At 37.7% G+C, this 20,867-nt stretch overlaps 2 protein-coding genes across 4 annotated transcripts in view; both read right to left on the bottom strand.

The window, feature by feature from the left end:
- Nucleotides 1-12,548, bottom strand: part of pkp4 (plakophilin 4) — a 44,575-nt gene extending 32,027 nt beyond the window's left edge. Inside the window, exons 1-3 of one of the 2 annotated variants that reach the window (XM_079840090.1) lie at nucleotides 12,212-12,548; nucleotides 7,903-8,036; nucleotides 5,106-5,218 (exon numbers count right to left, since the gene is read on the bottom strand). In XM_079840090.1, coding sequence (XP_079696216.1) covers nucleotides 5,106-5,218; nucleotides 7,903-8,031 — 242 coding nt within the window. In that variant the 5' untranslated portion in view covers nucleotides 8,032-8,036; nucleotides 12,212-12,548. Of the gene's footprint in view, nucleotides 1-5,105; nucleotides 5,219-5,311; nucleotides 5,408-7,902; nucleotides 8,037-12,211 lie in introns of those variants that run through there. The other variant, XM_079840091.1, reaches the window with a different exon arrangement.
- Nucleotides 12,549-14,245: 1,697 nt separating this feature from the next.
- cUnh7orf57 (chromosome Un C7orf57 homolog) overlaps nucleotides 14,246-20,867 on the bottom strand; it is an 11,515-nt gene continuing 4,893 nt past the window's right edge. The window contains exon 8 of one of the 2 annotated variants that reach the window (XM_079840099.1): nucleotides 14,246-15,091. In XM_079840099.1, the coding sequence (XP_079696225.1) occupies nucleotides 15,039-15,091 (53 nt within the window). In that variant the 3' untranslated portion in view covers nucleotides 14,246-15,038. The remainder of the gene's footprint in view (nucleotides 15,092-20,867) is intronic. The other variant, XM_079840098.1, reaches the window with a different exon arrangement.

Below are 20,867 nucleotides of genomic sequence, written 5' to 3'. Positions count from 1 at the left end.
ATAATGCTCCCTGCCACAAAGCAAAAATGGTTCAGGAATGGTTTGAGGAGCACAACAACGAGTTTGAGGTGTTGACTTCAAATCCAAATGCCTCCAAATTCCGCAGATCTCAATCCAATCGAGCATCTGCGGGATGTGCAGAACAAACAAGTCCAATCCACGGAGGCCCCAGCTCACAACTAACAGGACTTAAAGGATCTGCTGCTAACATCTTGGTGCCAGATACCACAGCACACCTTCAGGGGTCTAGTGGAGTCCATGCCTTGACGGGTCAGGGCTGTTTTGGTAGCAAAAGGGGGACCAACACAATAGTAGGTCATAATGTTATGCTTGATCGGTGTGTGTATATATATCTATATATATATAGGTCTGTTATTCTGTTGGCATTAGTTATTCATATTTCTAGTTATTTTTCACGCATATGTTCATGAGAAACACAAATGGCATCCGTTTTGTAAAATGACCCATCTCATCTTCCAACAAGTCAATGAAAAGCAAAAAGATCTGCTCCATTTGCTTGGCATTAGGAAACCATTACCAGTGAACATCAATCACATTGTTAGTCTACTGACTCTCGCGTTCATCTCTCTGACACAAATTTCAAAATCCTGTCCGGTTAATCACACAAGAAATGAACATACTTGTGCATTTGTAGGAACTGAAGAAGAGAGAATGACAGGAATTAGGATATTAGGAGTTCAGGTTGAATAAACGTCAGAATGCAGACGCCACTGTCTTAAAACAGCAGACAAGTGTCTGCTAATGCCTGCCACAATGTGTAACTGTCTGCAAAGGAGAGGTCAAAGGACATCGGTCATCAGGGTACTGCGACAGCTGAAGAGGGACAGCAGGAATGCCACATAGAGAAAGGTTAAAGGTAATGGGTTGCGGGGGGCATGGTAGCAAGAGTGCACACATGGACCTTCTTCAAGCAAAAGGAAAAAATGTCCTGTATACTGCAGCAAAACAGCACAGGCCATCTGAAAAAACAGAACAGACACTTCTTCACAGACGAGGAGAACAAACAAGGCAGCTGACATGTGCTTGCACACATACAGACACAAAGCGTTCAATGTGGCAAAGCAAGGGATGAGTAAGAATTGTACTGCTGTTTAACCAGATTGTAAATAAGTCTTCCTGAAGTGATGGCTGCAGCAAACATCTCTGATTTATCAGGAGCACTCTTTCCATGACATTCATTAAACTTTCACAATACCCCTAAAGCTTGAATGTGTTTATTGTAAATTGACAAACACCCACTTCCCATAAAAGCAATTATTCAGTGGGGAAAGAGAGATGACAGTTTGTGCATCACTGCACACTTGTCCTTCATACTGTCACACACCACGAGAAATACAGAACAGTGAATGCTGCGTTTCTGTACAGTATGTACCCAGACTACGTATACTGTACAGTTTAATGTGTTCCTCACGTGTCGGCAGGGGCGTAAGAGTGATCCATAAAGTGTGGGGTGGAGTGAGGGGGGTTTAAATGCATGGTTGCTATGGATACACTCACATGAGATACATTTGAATACCATAAAAGTACAATAATTAAGCCTAAAACCTCCTTGTGACAATTATGTAAACCTGCATATTTTGGTGCCATGAATATTAATTCTGTTAAGTGACATTAACCGTGACTGTTTAGCATAACAGAGGATGCTGGTAGGTGAGCAGTGAGTACTAGCAATAAATACATTATTATATATCATATATATTTTTGCCTTCACCCTGCACCAAAAATAAATAAATAAATACACTCTTGGAAATATAATAATGACCTCCCCAAAAGTAAAGGGAATTCATTTTGTCATTTGAGGGGTTAGATCATGCAGAGTCATATGATATATTAATGGAACATTTCATCTAAAAATGAAACATGTCTTTCCAAACTTGGGGTGTAACGGTTCTTGGTAAAAATTTGAGCCGCACCATTTATCTTCAATCTGACGACGAAATCTGATTTGTTGAAAATAACAACACATAAAAAAGACAGAGTTCGGCTAATGTACGTTTCTGTCAATGGATATGGATTCTGGCTTCCCAATACGTTACAACAGCATTGATCCAAAATTTTTGTCAACTTGGTTCAATAGGAGTGCCGTATGATCTTACCACGCCGTCGTCCCCTGCATGTTGAGACCTGAACAGCACACGTTTCTATCTGTGTTTCAACTAAACTCCTTTAAGCCTTATCAATTTAAACATTCAATCGCAAGAAGACATGAAAGAGAACTCGGGCACACTGTAAGAAGATTTATGTGTGCAGACTGTGCACTCATCTGAAGTCTTGCGCTTGAACGGACAAATTCACACAAAAGTTGTCAACAAGCCCGTCTTAGCGCGAGGTTATGTCTTAAGTGAACGTAAATAGTTCAGAAAGACAACGCATGTGTATAGTATCAGTGTTCTGGATCCGTGCATAATGTCTTAAAGGGTCATGAAACCATAAACCAAATTTTCTGAGATTTTAACAGAAGTATGTGTGTTGAACATCATGGAAGACAATGTTACCATCTGTTAGTTTTGAATGTGGGAGAAAACTAGTTAATTTTAAACCTTTTTGCTCTATTTTCAACTTCCTGGTTTAAATTCGTCTTCATGTCAACGTCAGGTTGTGATGTTTTCTCGTACTATAGTACGGCGATGACTCATTGGTGTCTCAAAATTATTCATGAGACTGCGTGTCTTTGTCCTATGAGAAGACGCGTTGCTTAATTCATGAAAGCACACGCTTAATTATTCATGACAGCACGCGTTGATAGGCATTTTCCTCTGACTGGCGCTTCAAAGAGTGAGACCGCACACAGTAAGTGAGAGATGCATTAATGGATCAAAAATGAGTGTTTTTTCCGCTTTGTATGAGTTTCTGCGTTGCCTACGTTCTCTTCAATAGATCCTGAGTCTTCACACAAACGTGATTCATCCACACTGTTAGTGTAACCGCTCTTTACGGGCATTTAACCGACGAAACGGCATATAAAAACTCCACAAAATAAGCCTCAAAAGTTATCAAAGGTATGTAACAGCGTGTTCATATATATTTTCAATGCAGATAACAAATTGCGAATGGCTGTGCATTTAATAGTCCATTGAATTATAGGTGTCCTGAAAAAACAAATTTATTTTATTTGTATCTTTACTGTATTGTATTTATTTGTACTGTTTGTGTAGTTTGATTATTTGTTCTTATTTTCTTTATTTTTATTTGACAGTAGTCCTTTTTTCCTGAAACATAGCACATACCAAACCGTACTGAAACCGTGACCCTAAAACGGTGATAAAAACTGAACCGTGAGTAATTTGAACGGTTACACCCTTATCCCAAACCTAAATGGTTTTTGTCTTCTGTAGAACAGAAAAGGACATTTTTGGCAGAATGTTCAAGCTGCTTTGTTCCATACAACAAAATAGGGTTATTGTTGTTACCTAAAACTAAAAAGAACTGAAATAAAAGACAAAATATAAAAAAACATTATTTTATTTCGGCTTTTTGCCCAGTCATAATTTCTCATTTTCTTTTAAGTTTTACTTGGCGTAATAAAATAACGAAAAATTATTAATTAAATAAAAAATGAACTATATAGACATTGTAATAAAAACAACAAAAACACACAACAAAATTACTAAAACTAACAGTAAAATATATATTTTTTAAATATTAATAAAAACTATTAAAATATTATATCAATGATACTAAAATAGCACTGCTGAACTGTCAAGCTCCAAAAATGACAAAAAGCAGCTTTTCATTTTCTTCAGTACCATCACAAGCCATTAAAAACCACACCAGCAACAGTGATCAAATATTTACAAACATATGCATGTTTTGAACAGAAAAACATGCTGAGCAGGCCTCATGGTAATAATGAGAACGCAGTACAGATGTTCTTTTCATAAAAACAGTATATTCTCATTTACTCCGAACTTGTATAAGACAAGCAAGAACCACTGATGTATGACATCACTGATGTTAAAAATGCATATAAAGGGGCCATATTTGAATGTCTATAGAAAGGAGCCTCAAGAACAACAGCAAAATAGATGATTTTCTGTTAATATCCTACATTTAAATCTGTTCCTCACACAGCTATTGCGCAGTGTACAAAATGTCATATGGGTTACTTTTATGATACTTTTAAGGTGGGTGTACACTGCGAGACACTCGGGAGGTTGTGAGCCATTGCACACGTTACGAGTCGGTTAACCTGATAATCATATCAAAGCAGGTGGTATACGGCACGACTGTACTGCACAGGCGAGCCGGCCGCAATCATGTGAGCTTTCGCATTTAAACACGGAGACTGGAGCTTTCAATGTTGCTGCTATAGCTTTGGATAGAAAAAAAAGAAAGAAAATAAAAAGATGAGTGTGCAAATGATTTGGTGGAAAGCAGAGAACAACACAGCCAATCAAATCAATAAAAACAACAAGAGTGTTTATTTGTTTGTCTTTTGATGATGCATGTGTCTATGGTTTATGTTGGAATGTACTTGAAACCTGTGGTCACTGTTCTTTTATGTTATTTTATGTTAAATAAAAAATTAAAAAACAACTAGAGTGTATTTCTGTGTGTGTGTGTGTGTGTGTGTGTGTGTGTGTGTGTGTGTGTGTGTGTGTGTGTGTGTGTGTGTGCGCGTGCGTGCTCTACTGGGCTATAATAATATTCATAGATCTAGCCTATGTGAAGTGGTTGTGTATGATGTGTCAATAGGGGTCAGCCTATACACTGGTCAAAATCGGACAGACTCCCTGAATTTTTTAACATGTTTAAAAATTATCAGGATGTCGGGAGGTACTCGTAACGTACTCGCCATGACTCGTAATTCCTTTCACACAATTTGAGCCATGACCATACGAGCTCAAACGATTTCCATGCACTTTCCCCTGAGAGAAAAAAAATCACCCGCAAGCTCGTACAACAGCACAAACCGCACCGTGTACGCCTGGCTTTACTTTTAAATGGAAACATAATTTAGGAATCAAGTCATATAACATGAGGGAAAGTAAATAACAGAATCTTTATATATTCCTTTAAATCATGAGCTATTCCTTCAAATCCCCGAGCACATGACTTTAGTATTTTTCAAAGCTGCCTCTTACCTGTCACTCACAGCACCTGGAGACTCCGCCCCCAACCTGCATCGTTCCAGCTGATTGGCCACAATCTGTCTCTCTTCTTCAAGTTCTCTGGTAAGCCGTTCAAACTGGAGCTCCTTCAGAAAGACAGGAGGGACAAAAGTGTCACCATCACTGCCTTCTATCATCAAAAACAAATCCATAATGTGAAGGCAGTGCACACTTCATACCCGTTTCCAGTTACAATGTTAATTTAGCTTCAAAATGAATCATCTTTAAATCCCATTTCATCCAACTTCCATCCTGTCCCGCTGCTCTTTGCTTCTGAATTTGTGGCCTCCTCCCCTCCTCTTGTTCTGTCTCTGAAGCCTCGGTCTCTGTGTGTGTGTGTGTGTGTGTGTGTGTGTGTGTGTGTGTGCAATGCATGTGTGTCTGTTTATGTGTGTGTGTGTGTGTGCAGAAGGCGAGAAGGCTGCACTGTTGGCCTGGCTCTCTCTGATAGAGACAGACTCGTTGATGCAGCTGCCCTTAAAGGAGACACACACATATAAACAGCCCCACATTGCTGCTGTATTGACTATAGTGTTCTGAGGAGAAGAAATATCACTGTTGTGTCACCGCATATTTTCATGATTGCCTGCCATTGTTACATTGCATCGAAACACCTCTGGAGCATTGTATCTAGTCTGAAATAGATATTAAATTCAGAAAGTATTTCCGGTATCAAGCTGCCAAGCACTAGAAGAGGTTGCAATTAATGTAGCCAATGAAAAGGAGAGATTATTGAGTGTTGTTCTCCTGGTGAGATAAGTCAGGCAATGGCTATCTGCCTTGTGCCATGCTGTGAGCTACCAGCTGTACCAGGCCTCTTCTATTCAACCTATTGTTCAGAGTGACAATACTTGCCTATGTCCTGATTCTGTCTAAGAGGAGTGCAAAGAAAAGACAAGACATGACCACACAAATCACTGCACTCTCACACACACACAAAGCAATGCAATCCATGCTGCAGTTTCTGGTGTCCTAGTGAAATATGTTAAGCCTGGCAATGGGTCAATTATTTGGATTTTAACAAGGATTCACAGCGTTAATAAACGCTATCAGCACAAACAAGATTTGTAATGATTAAGCTAACAGTTTAATTAGTAATTTTCATGACACTGAACTATGAGACAGATTTGAAGGCTGAAGCATTAGACCTGATGCAAGAAAACATGAATATATATATATATATATATATATATATATATATATATATATATATATATATATATATATATAAATATATATATATATATATATATATATATATATATATATATATATATATATATATATATATATATAAATATATATAAACAATAAACTGGTAATCAAAAACCAGTAATCAGTGTAAACATGATGTGAAGAAACAAATAAGAATCTTATTCTTAACCAAATTGGCTGATAAAATAAAACATTGGTAATATTAATAAACTGGTAATAATTAAATAAAATAAACTTGTAAAAAAGTAAACTTTATCAGCTCTCAAATTCAGTGTAAACCTAATGTGAGGTAACAGGTAAAGAGGCTATATGTAAGAATTGTCATGCTTTAATCGCTTATTTATTGCCAATGAGTGAGCCACTTGTAACAAAGCTTAAAAAAACAAGACCTTCACCAACTTCCTAGGTTGTCTTTCATACTGATTTTTATGTGAAGGACTCGCTCTCCCGAGAGCCTCTCTCCCATTCTATGACACATCAAACGAATGCTTATAATGTTCCGGATAATGCTGAAACAGCCATTCTGTACAGTAATGACAATGCGTCATGCAAAGGAAATAGGTTAATTCAAACTATAGTCTCACATATCTAGATTTATATAGTCTATAGCAGGGTTTCCCAAACGGGGGTTCGCGAGGGAATTGCAGGGGGTTCGTAAGTTGATGACAAGCAATTAATAAAATTATAATTAAATCATTAAAAATTAAACAAATGGGCTAAATAATATTAAAATAGAAAAAAATACAAATAAAACGTATTTACTAAATAATACATGTTTTTGAAGTAAACATGCAAATGAGCCATTAAATTATTGAAATATATACTTCAAATCTCAGGGGGTACTTTAAGTAAATTATTTTGGTCAAAAGGGTTTCGGCTGACAAAAAAGTTTGAAAACCCCTGGTCTATAGTATCAAATATACTTTATAATCAAACTATCATAACAGTGTAAATTTAACGGCCTCATCTGTCGACATGATGCCGACAAACAGCTGGTGCAAACATATCCACATCTCTATGATCAGATGCTTTCTTAACCGCTTTTTTTCACCGCTGTCATTTTGAGTGTTTACTTTGTCATTGAAACCAAATTAACAAAATTAGCTGATAAATAAAGTAAAATATATAATACAATTACATATATAATAATAATAAGAAGAAGAAGAAATTATTACTTGGTAAAACTTTTTTTCAGAGACATTATCAGCTCTTTATCAGCTCTCAAATTCAGTATAAACCTGATGTGAAGAAATAGGTCAATAGGAATAAAAAATAAATTATGATAAAAAATAATAAAGAATAAAATAAAATAAACACTCTGTAATCTATACACAGAGGAAAGGTTATCAGCTCTAAAATTCAGTGAAGACTGGATATTTGTGTCCTCAGAGCGAGCTTTCCCCACCCAAGAATTAATAATGCAAATATGCCTTGACTAATGAGCACAATGTTGACTTAATACACCTACAATCTGCAGCCACTCATGTTAGAGCTGCTATTCAGATTACAGATACCCTACAGCCAGACGCAAGCAGATGGAAACGGTGCGGTATACCTGTTCTTTAACAGAGGCCAGCAGGTTGGTGGTGGTGGTGGCATCAGTCGCCATGTTGTTGTTGTTGGATCTTCCCTCACCACTCAGCACCTCCCTTTCCTCCACAGGGCTTTGCCTTGGAGTAGGCATTCCCCCTACACACACGAACACACAAACACAGCTATTACCATCACTGATACACTTTTAAATTAAAAGCGATGGGTAAAGACATTTATAATGTTTCAAAAGTTAAATAAATCCTGTTCTTGTTATCAAATAACCCTTAAAAAACCTATCATGAGTTGTACAACAATAGTAAGCAGCACAACTGTTTTTAACAGATAATAAGATAATAATAATACGCACCAAATCAGAAAATGTATTCAAATAGAAAGAATAATTATTTTAAATATATATTATATTTATTAAATTGTAATAATTATATATATTATTTAATTTAATTTATATTTTATAATATAATTTAATTAGCATATTTGAGACCATATTTAATCAAAATGCATTACAAATATTTCAAAACAGAAAACGTGAAAGAGTCTGTACTTTGTGGACCTGATATCAGAATGATGCAGATACCCATACCAAATATTGATAGACCAATTGACCTAGCTGATATACCTGTCTAAGTGAAGGTGACTTCCTTGAAGTCAACATAAAACAGTACACATTTTACTTCTTTAATGTGACAAGACTTGATTGTATCTATTGTGAATCAATTGAATAATGAAATGCACGCTGCACCCACTTTTAAGGAGGCTTTTTGACTGAAATGTAGAAGCTGAAGGTCGAGTTCATCCACAAGAGCATCTTGACATAACAATGTTTACAATTTGACAAAATATTCTGAAGACAACATTTTTTCTTTAGAATAAAGTTGCACTGATGAATCGTGCACAAGGACCAGGAACATACATAAAGCAAGCAAACAGGGACACTTTTGATTCCATTGCACTTTTTTTAGACTGGCAAAGAAAGCCTGGAGTTCTTGGCAGCATTACGGCAGGGCAACAAGGGATGTATTCCAACGTGTGTTCCAGCATCCCAGCATGCAACAGCATGACAAGACAACCTGTTCCTTTTCCAGTTCCCTTCCCCCAAACGACAGCAAAAAAAAAAGAAAAAAAAGTATGATCAGCAGATGCACTTATTTTCCTCTTCCTGGATGCTTTTAAGATAAAAAGAACAAGAAGAGCATATCCTTCAGCTTGGTCGAACTGCATTTTTATGTATAAGCAAATCATGCAAATAACAAAGTAATATTTTGAAGAGTGGTCTTTTGATAGGATGTTTTGGAATACTAAGATTAGACGGAATGAGATTAGATCTAACATAAGATTAGAAGCGCAAAACTACATATTTCAAAATTGACTGGTCGACTAACTGGTATTAAGGGTTCACATCAGTGTGATCATTCTTTATGTGTTTTATTGTGGGTGTTATTGGGATGGGTTCTTTCTTGTGTTCAAAACCAGCTGGAGAGCAACCAAGCTCAAAATAAAAATTCAGGTGTTTTTTTTTCTTCCACTTTTGGGTTTTCAAAAGTTTAGAAACAATTTTTCAACTTGATACAATCATGAAGTGTAAGATTCATGGCAAAGGTGCTCAAAGAACAGCGTGTCGCTACGCAATGCAAGGCGACAATTGAATGTCATTGAATCATTCACTCAACCATTTTGTTAAAGATGAGTCATTGGATTAGAGATGCACAGATCAATCGGCCAGGGACCACAATCTCGTTGATCGGCTGGTCAGTCTCACGGTTTTCCGATTCCGAGCCGATTTCCGCTTTGTTGCCAACATTTATAGGCCTACTTTTTTATAGTGAAGGCCAACGTTGCAAGTTAAAATAAATGTTTTTAAGTAAAATTGTTGAAAATTATGCAATAAATTAGTCGATAGATTAATCGATAAATTAGTCGATAGATTAATCGATAAATTAGTCGATAGATTAATTGATATAAAAATAGTCGTTAGTGGCAGCCCTAAATAATAATTATTATTTGCACGGTTTGTTGTGATAAGCTAAGCGATCGTTAGATTTAATCACTGTTGGTAGCACGATTTATTGTAATGCTGTAAATGAAACGCCTCTAAACATTAGATGCATTCGCGCTGAGGAGCCGATGCACAACCCACGAAAAGATGATAATTCCGCACACAACTGCAATTGCTGACTGCAGCTTTAAAGGGGGGGGGGGGGGTATCACACAGTTTATGTCAATCTCATGTCAATCTTGAGTACCAATAGAGTAGTATTGCATCCTTCATATCTCGGACAAGTCTTTCGTTATATCACATTTATAAAAGACAGATACGCTGTTACGCTGTCTTTCCGAATAAAACCGAGCGGCTGGAGGAGTATCGTGTGGGCAGAGCTAAAGAGCCACAAGCGTGCGCAGCTATTGCATTGAGAGCGTCTGAAAGCTGTGACATCCTTAGAAAATCTGGGAAAAAAACGTTGTCCTAAATAAACGATGGCTATCAATCAGATTCAGCCATACATATATGATCCAGAATCAGATCCAGAGGCTGAAATTGAAGCGGAGCAGCAGCAATACAGCAGGACGTCTCTATGTGGTATGTACTGTAACTGTATATATTTGCTTCACGAGTTCACACTTACATAAAATGTATAGAGAGTAAATTTGGCGTGCTATCCGGGGGAAAGGCTTCGAGCTCGGAATTTGGCCCGAACCCAGAATACCCCCCGTGTATGTAAGTGGTTAGAACTAAAAGTGTAGACTGGAGAAGGGGTGGTGGAGGGATGCTGATAACTGTCAACAAACAGAGGTTGGACTGCTGCGTATATAAACCTCTATTGTTGATTAGCTAGCTTTATAGTGCATGGCACAAAGACGTAAAAGATCCATGGAATTGTTTTTTTTTACTTGTTCATTAAAAGAAACCGAATTGAACCAGTCTTGCCATCACTATTGTGCAAAACACACACACCCATACATAATCCAATCATTTAAAGCTAATAAACTTCATAAATGGCAGTAGCCCACTGTGCAGCATTTGCACAAATGAAATCCAAAATCCACTTTAGAAGCCCTTAAAATCCCCACCCACCTCCACACTGGATTTACCAAGAGTCTGCTGTCAGTCAGAGCACAGGATTTATGTACAGAGGAGACGAGAGGAGAAGAAACAAGCAAGCCATTCTATTAGCCGCGATGACCAAGGAACAGTAATAAATGGTTACTTATTGGAATCATCTGACATTGTGTATTTACCACTACCACCACATAGGTCTGTCAGAGAGATCATTATATCACTTTATAATGAATAGCAAAACTTGGCCTTGGCTATTTTAAATGCACACACACACACACTAAAGTCCCTGGGATGCTTTTCAGAGCACATAACATGCCAATGCAGTGTAAAGACATGCAGCTCAGTCTCTGAGGAACACGTCTTACTGCATCATGATGCATTGTCCCTGCAATCTTTACATACTGTAATTGAGGACTGCTCAAAGCAAATCACCGCACAGCAGCAATTACATGGTGCACAGCAGCAAGCCTGCATTCAATCTGAACTCTGGTCAATATGATGAGGCAGCTGAAACTGCATCTATCCCACACTGTCATTACAGTCCAAACGGCAACAGAATTCTTCTTGATTCTGTCGAGCTCGAATTATTAGAGCAGGGGTTGAGAGCAAGGACAGAGAGGGATGCTCAATTATGCATAGAGAAAAGTGTCTAAAAGGTGCTCCAGCCTCAGTCCTAGTGACAGCATCTAGCAGTCATAATGGAGACCAGCCTACTTCACAGTGAAGGCTGTGGGATACTGGGCTGTAGGATGCCATAACACATGTCACCAAGGGTTCTCATTAATGCAACATGCAATGCATTGCCCAGGTTAGAAGGTGATGGACATATGGACTAAATGCGCCATGCAGGGTCAGATGATGGACCAGAGATGATGATGATGGGTGGTGTAGGTATCTCGGTTAGAGGTGGACGCGACACTACACCTGATCAAGTTATTCAGCTTTATGTATTGAACAAGGCCACCAGTCCATCTATGCAAGCATAACTATAGTACAAATGCATATTTTCTGCATAGTTAATCACTGCAATGAAGAAAAGACAGAAGGAATGAGCTTTAAAGCAGGCTTCGACCGAGAAGGAAACAGTTTCTCGGCTTGTGCATTAACCACAGCGTTTAATACCGCTCAGTTTTGAAATTGACTGAAGGAGAGATGCAAGAGATCTACCGATAAAGCAACGATGAATTCCCGCCGCCAGCGCGCGCCAGATGTTAGCAACGCTTCATTGGAGCTGCGCGAAATCACCAGTACTTACCGCGAAACCGCCGAAATGCGAATTATTCGTGGACACCGCTAAATCCATTTGTAATAGAATGATAGGATGACATTCTTTCCAAAGGTGTTTTCACGCGATGAACGGGCGGCTCCGGCTGGGTCTCGCGCGCTTCCATGGGCAAGAGGGTCAGAGCGCGTGACGTAGACGCTCCACACAGAGAGATGCTGTTTCAGGGCATTTGAATGTGTTGCCATGTAGTCGAACAGGAGTTGATTCGGAAAAATGGAGTTTCCATCGAAGTACGTGAAAAATACGCTTACAGAGAGAACACAACAATCCCTAAATGGTCACATGAGTGACCATCTGCTCGTAGTGCGCATTAACGCCCACAAATTCGTTACTTTGAATGGCTTGATATACGTGTTTAGTCTTCTATTGGTTGGATTTATAAGTATTCGGGGTTAAACAAAGTCCACATAACTTTGGCGAAGACTAGCCAGCGCATCATAAATATTTTGTATGATAATAAAAAATACGCTTTTCTAAGGGCTTTTTCCAAATGAACATTAGGCAACATTGCCATCGTGTGGATAAAAGGACATCTCCCTTTGGGAGTGATCTAACTGCTTCTGTCAGATGACAACTTTTCACTTCCCAATTAAAGATTTAAATTGTAAATAATTACGTTTTTCTTTTAATTATCACAAATGGCAAATTGAGGGGAAAAAACAAATATAAATCCCCACATTTTACAGGGTAAGCAAAATACCCGTTCTGCCACCAAAGCCTTTGCTCACCTTCTGCTTTATGGACCTCATCTTTTAGCCTCCTCTCATGTTCTGCCAACCAGTCACACATACTGAGTCTTGGACCTGTTAGAAGCCAATGTTCAACATGCAGGGCTGTTATGAACCTGTGGGACTATTAGTGATTTTCTGATTTCTCAGCCCACTGTCCATACCTTGCATTATAGGTCCAATCCAATGTTATGCATTCAAGTTTTTTTGCTGATTATTCGTGCACTTTCAAAATAATCAGCAAAAAAATCCACAGAAGGTTTTATAGAAAATGTGGAATTATTCTGTTCAAAAGGCAGAGCTCTTCAGCTCATATAAGGGCAGTACAAACTTAAAAAGCTTTTATTTCATAATGTGATTACCCCCTACTTTCAATTATTTTACTTCAAAGAAAAGTTAGATTTTTGTGCATTTTTAAATAAAAGATCAAAAGGATAAACATTGCAGATTTATTTTTACAGCCATCTTTAATTATATTTACCAGGGGTACCAATAATTATGACCACAACTATATATATATATATATATATATATATATATATATATATATATATATATATATATATATATATATATATATATATATATAGAATTTTTATCAGTGACATTGAAGACATTTATATTGTTACAAAGGATTGTTATTTATAATAAATTCTGCTCTTTTAAACTTTCTATTTATCAAAGAATACAGGAAAAGATCTATTATGGTTTACACTAAAATATTTAGTGCCACAACTTTTTTTCAACATTGATAATAAGAAATATTTCTTGAGCACAGAATCAGCATATTAGAATGATTTCTGTGACACTGAAGACTGGAGTAATTGGCTGTTGAAAAATCAGCTTTGCCATCACAGGAAATCTTAAAATAGAAATGTTATTTAAAATTGTATTAATATTTCACAAGAGTACTGTTTTTATTGCATTTTTAATCAAATAAATGCAGCCTTGAGTGAGCATAATACTTCTCAAAACATTACAAAATCTTACCAGCTTTTGAACAGTAGTGTATGTCTTATTTATTAATTAATATACACTAATTCATTCATGCTAAATTATTAGTGTAGTCAAATTATATTAGATAGAAATTTTATTTATTAATATTGTTGTTTTTACTTATTTTATCCTCTTTTTAGTTTTAGTATTAAAATATGTTTACCTCCTTGGAAAATTTTGTACACATAAAGATCTGAAATGTATTTATGGTCGACTGATTATAGGATAACAGTGCATTCATCCTGTGAGGCTGACTTTTGAAACAATGACCACAGACAGCAAGCATTTCATGCACATGCAAATTTATTCAGTTATCATTTATAGACATGAACTGACAGCAAGTGTAAACATAAATTATACAGCATTTAACGGCAACTGAATTCGAGATTATTATTTACCATCACATTAATACTAATAACAACAGACATTCACAATCACGAACTCCCTAAACCCCCTTCCTGTTCTCAAATCCCTACCAAGGGCATCTCCTTACGTCATGTAATAATTCATTGTAAGGTGGCCTTCTTGTGTGCTCACCATGCGCTCAACTAGTTGACTATTGGGCCATAAGAATACACAAAAGTGTTCAAACCAGAGATTTGCTGAAGTGTGTGATAAGAGTTTGCAGCTTACACATTTTGTCCTATTCATTGACAATGTGAGGTGAGAAAGAGCTGTTTAACGTGGCATAAGTATGTCCTATCTCCCTACATGCGTGTTATCTTTAGTGTTCCTAAGGTTTTGGCACATTATTGCACCATGAGTATTAATGTATAAGTGAAAAATGAACATTATGAAAATCAGCTCTACCTTGGCATCAATGCGCAAAGCATCTAAGATGTATTTTGTAGTGCACGTAACCAGTAGTTTTCATTTAGGGACCACAAATATTCCTTCCTCCTAGGGTTATAGTTATCCTGATCACAAGCACCATAGATATGTGAGCCTGACACAAACTAGTTAATGAAGAAAAAATGTTTTTGCATAAAGCAGAGCGGGTAGTTGATGCAAAGGAGCTATTGGATACAAGAGAACAACAATACATGAAGAAGGGTTTTGAGGGGCATCGCCTTTTATTCCAATTCATCCTCCGGTGCAATGGTGCTTGTCTGCTCAGAGGTCAAGCCTAAAATATCAAATACACACAAATACATTTTTCAAATAGATACATAATTAGACATGCATTAAAGGTGCAGTAAGCGATTTTTGAGAAATGCTGTTGAATTGACATCAACACCCAAACTAGTGTTGTCAAAAGTACCGTCCGCGATACCAAGTCGGTACTGAAATTTGAAAAATGTGACGCTTTGAGCGCTGTTGAGCTGGAATCGTAAACAACTCTGACTGGCCATTGTGCTCACACGCTCATCGGATGTGTCTGTGATTGGCTACAATGATCACGGGAGCGTTTGAAAGCACACAGAAGTGTTTGAACGTTTTTTGAAAGTGGGAGCGAGAGCGTTTGAAGGCTTCGACCAGCAGACCGGTAGGTATGGAGATAGATTTGTGTCTTTATTACATGCGATAAAATAAATGATCCGAGAGAAAAAAAAAAGTTTGAGAGAAAAAGTTATCACAATGATAGCAAAAAAGCATTTCATGAGAGAGAAAAAAATATTTGAGAGAAAGGGTTTTCATACCAATAGCAAAAAATAATAATATTTGAGACAAAAAAAAGTTGAGAAAGTATTTTCTCATAGAACATAAAAAAAAATACATTTGAAATTTTTTTAATTATTTCTGAGAAAAAAAATCTCTCTCAAAATACTTTGAAAAAACTCTCAAATATATATATTTTTGCTATCAGTGTGAAAACATTTTCTCTCTAAAACAAAAAAGAGTTTCTCTCGAAACGCTTTTCTTTGCTCTCGATGCAATTTCTTGCTCTCGTGTCAGATTTTGATTTCACTGTGAGAATTGTGTCATGGGCGGGGCCACGTTCCCATTGGCCAGTCGGGTGAGCATCGTCTTGTCTTGGGAGTCGAACTGAATCATTACACCATTGTTTGGTTCACCTGCATGATACCGCCTCCGCCTTATGGCTAGTTTAGTTGAGCACGGACACTCCAATGTTTGGGTAAGATGATGTCACACAGCTGGCTTAGCAAGTTCAGCATCACTGAAGATTAAACGTTAAAAAATAGCACTCATATTCAGGAATGAGTGTGTATTATATTATAGCCATCATGCTAGGTAAACTTGCAAACTCACCTGGTTTATATACTATTTTTAAATCAAATGCCAAATGAATGTTTTGATTTAGATAGTTTCACTGTAAGTGAAGTTTTCACTAGTTTCGTAACGTTAGTTCACTGACAACCGGGGCAATTTCCCCTTCATTATCACAGACGTATAGCCTGCGATAATTAATGCGATATGGCTCAGCTTGTCAGTGAACTTATGGTAGTAAATGCCTCTCCATCTGAAAGCAGGTGATGGCGATTTACTACTAATCAAGGAACCGGCTTTACTGATGAGATGAAAATAACAATGTCCTCCAATATATCGCCCAGCCCTAGTTCATCATACAACCTCCTGTACAGTTTTACTCCATGGACTCACTATTTTGTTTTTAAGGTCAATATGATACATTTTCTGTTTGAACCTATAACTGACCTATAACCTAAAATGATTATTATTAATGTGTTTAGCATCTGTATCTCTCACTGGGTAGGCTATAGAGGAATATAACTTACGCTCTAAAATCTTTGCCTTAGACCAGTGGTTCCCAACCACGTTCCTGGAGGACCCCCAACAGTGCACATTTTGCATGTCTCCTCAGTCAAACACACCTGATTCAGGTCATCAGCTCATTAGTAGCTACTCCAAGACCTGATGTGGGTGTGTCAGACAAAGGACACATGCAAAATGTGCACTGTTGGGGGTCCTCCAGGAACGTGGTTGGGAACCACTGGTCTAAGGCAAAGATTTTAGAGCGTAAGTTATATTGCTCTATAGCCTACCCAGTGAGAGATACAGATGCTAAACACATTAATAATAATCATTTTAGGTTATAGGTCAGTTATAGGTTCAAACAGAAAATGTATCATATTGACCTTAAAAACAAAATAGTGAGTCCATGGAGTAAAACTGTACAGGAGGTTGTATGATGAACTAGGGCTGGGCGATATATTGGAGGACATTGTTATTTTCATCTCATCAGTAAAGCCGGTTCCTTGATTAGTAGTAAATCGCCATCACCTGCTTTCAGATGGAGAGGCATTTACTACCATAAGTTCACTGACAAGCTGAGCCATATCGCATTAATTATCGCAGGCTATACGTCTGTGATAATGAAGGGGAAATTGCCCCGGTTGTCAGTGAACTAACGTTACGAAACTAGTGAAAACTTCACTTACAGTGAAACTATCTAAATCAAAACATTCATTTGGCATTTGATTTAAAAATAGTATATAAACCAGGTGAGTTTGCAAGTTTACCTAGCATGATGGCTATAATATAATACACACTCATTCCTGAATATGAGTGCTATTTTTTAACGTTTAATCTTCAGTGATGCTGAACTTGCTAAGCCAGCTGTGTGACATCATCTTACCCAAACATTGGAGTGTCCGTGCTCAACTAAACTAGCCATAAGGCGGAGGCGGTATCATGCAGGTGAACCAAACAATGGTGTAATGATTCAGTTCGACTCCCAAGACAAGACGATGCTCACCCGACTGGCCAATGGGAACGTGGCCCCGCCCATGACACAATTCTCACAGTGAAATCAAAATCTGACACGAGAGCAAGAAATTGCATCGAGAGCAAAGAAAAGCGTTTCGAGAGAAACTCTTTTTTGTTTTAGAGAGAAAATGTTTTCACACTGATAGCAAAAATATATATATTTGAGAGTTTTTTCAAAGTATTTTGAGAGAGATTTTTTTTCTCAGAAATAATTAAAAAAATTTCAAATGTATTTTTTTTTATGTTCTATGAGAAAATACTTTCTCAACTTTTTTTTGTCTCAAATATTATTATTTTTTGCTATTGGTATGAAAACCCTTTCTCTCAAATATTTTTTTCTCTCTCATGAAATGCTTTTTTGCTATCATTGTGATAACTTTTTCTCTCAAACTTTTTTTTTTCTCTCGGATCATTTATTTTATCGCATGTAATAAAGACACAAATCTATCTCCATAGGTAGGCTGATAGGCGCATGCATTCAAACGCTCACCGTGTGTATCTGTGTAAGCGCTCTGTGAAAAGCGATATTGATGTATATTTATAACATGTTTTTGAAGCGCTGGTCATTGTTGCCAATCACAGACATATTTGATGAGCATGTGAGCACAAGGGCCAATCAGAGGTGTTTACGATTCTGTTCAACAGCGCTCAAAGCGTCACATTTTTTACATTTCAGTACCGACTTGGTATCGCGGTCAGAACTTTTGACAACACGAACCCTAACAAACAATTTTGTGAATATTTGCTTTGTGCGTGCTGAAAAAATATATAGATATATTGTGTTTGTTCTGGCTGTAGGAGAAAAAAAACAAAGTGGATCGGACCAATCAGACCGAGCACCACAACACTCTAGCAGCCAATCAGCAATAGTAGTATACGCTCATGATGGGGGAGGAGAGAGAGTGAGCAAGAGGGACATTTGTAGAAAGACTGAGAAAAAGATGGCTGAGAAGGAAAAGGTCAGAGGAATATAATTGGAAGACGAAGGGTTAGGCAAGAGCTAGGACCCGCATTAAAGGGATAGATCACCCAAAAATTTAAATTAAGCAAATCGATGGGTTTGTGTAAGAAAAATCCATATTTAACATGTTATAAAGTAAAATATCTAGCTTTCGCCAGACCGCCTTCTGTATTCAATTTACGGAAAAAAAGGAACTGGAGCAACGCAAGACGTCCGAAGATAGATATATTACTTTATAAAGTTTTAAATATGGATATTTTTCTTACACAAACCCATTGATTCCTTTCAGAAGGCCTTTATTAACCCCCCGGAGAAATGTGGATTACTTTTATAATGGAATGATGCACTTTTTTGGGCTTCCATTAGCCAGGACATTTTTTAATATAACCCTGATTGTATTCATCTGAAAGAAGAATGTCATATGCACCTAGGATAGCTTGCGGGTGAGTAAATCATGGGGTAATTTTCCTTTTTGGGTTGGAGTAGTCTTGCGTAACCAGACCTTCAGACTGAAGACAGACTGACATCATTGGCCAAGGACCGCTCAAGAAGACAGTCACAGTTTGTTTTGTTCTGTATCATGTTTAGGGGCATTCAAATGTAAAGTCAATGGGCCTCATTCATGAAACACGACCAGAACAAATTTGTGTAAAGCTGTTCTGACGTCAATTTTCGGATTCATTAACATTTTCGTATTTTCAAAATGTTCGTTGGTACGAAAGAAATTTACACCTGCTCCCTACCACGTGTGAATGGTGCGTAGAAACCTCCAAAGCGCTCTTAAAAGCCAACAGCTGGCCGCTCTCATAAGAGCACCAGGCATTTTTTTAGCTGGCTAAAATTATTTGAATATTTATTGTTAGGTATATGACCAATTAGTCTCTTCAGCATCTATGCAATATACTGGGGCCAAATCTGAGAAGAGAGTCCAGAAGATTCCACAGCATTCCTGGACACGAAATTTATGTAGTTGTAACTCAAGGGTGGGTATTATGCTAATTGTGGATGACTCATTAACATACACAAGTTAAACTATCAAACCGGATGTTTACGACGCGTTTGTGAATCAGGAGGAGAGTTTTTGGGAAGGTCCATTTGACGTGGAAATTAAATGAAAGTTGAATGAGGCCCATGTACCTATGATAACAGACTGCCGTGCATCTAATAAATTATTCATTCAGGAATCTTGTGCAGGTTTACTGCAACAATGGCACTACGTACTTCACATACTGAAACGTTCATACATAAATCCAGCGTTAGTTGATCCTAAAAAGCACACATTGTCACAGTTTTTACAGGTTTCCTCTTCCATGAGGGGTTTTGCCCAATGCCAATTGAAGGCAAGCCTGCAACCTTAGCCGAAAAAAAAGTGTAAAGCCTGCTAACACAGCAGTACGCAGGGAAGGAGACAAGTAAAAAAAAAAAAAAGGATGTCAGTGGAGGAGAAGCTTCGCTATGCTATGCTGAATAAAACGTTTTTGTGAGGAAATAGCTTATTTCATTATTCAACAGCCCGGCGCAAGTGCACTTAGGGCATGTCCGAATCGGGAAAAATGGTCGTCACGCCCGGCGCATGGTCTAAAAGTGTTGTCCCTATTCTCTTAATGAGTAATGGGTGTGTTTTGGGCGTAACATGCAATAAACCAATCAAAGTCTCATCTCCTATTCCCTTTAAAAGCCAGTTGCAATTGCACCATGGCGGAATAGCCATTTACATGCCGGAATTTGCAAGCGGAAAAACTGAACGCTTCTACAGAGAGGAATCCTGTTATTTTTAATATTTAAAAATGTTTATGTACTGCGGCGCATCCCTGTGTACCTTGTGCACCCGCCTATAGTCGCATATTACTTACACGCTCTTTAAATAACAAAAAAAATATTGCGACATTGACCAGGTTTCAGTTGGTCAATGGCGCAGTCGTTTTCAGTTGCATCAAAATAGCAATGCGCCTGAACACACCTCGTTTTCAGACCAGGACGCCAATGGTTGCACAAATTTGCTATTTAAACAACACGGCGCAGGACGTGAAAATGATAACGTTGGGCTGAAACTAGCAAAAAACACTTGTGTCGCATATGGCGCCAGTGTATGATAGGGCCCTTCATATCTCAGAATAATAAGGCCATCTCTGGTTTGGCGTCATGACGACTTTAAAGAAAGCACACACACGTCTTCTGGAAATCATGGAGAATCAGATGACGACTTCGAAACTCCCAAAGTTTTTCCTATTTTGTGGGCCTTATGCATCAGACA

Source organism: Gobio gobio (assembly GCF_949357685.1).
Source record: "Gobio gobio genome assembly, chromosome: 17".
NCBI classification, from domain to species: domain Eukaryota; kingdom Metazoa; phylum Chordata; class Actinopteri; order Cypriniformes; family Gobionidae; genus Gobio; species Gobio gobio.
The sequence above is the reverse complement of the archived record's forward strand: the minus strand, read 5'-3'. Positions and strand labels throughout refer to the sequence as shown.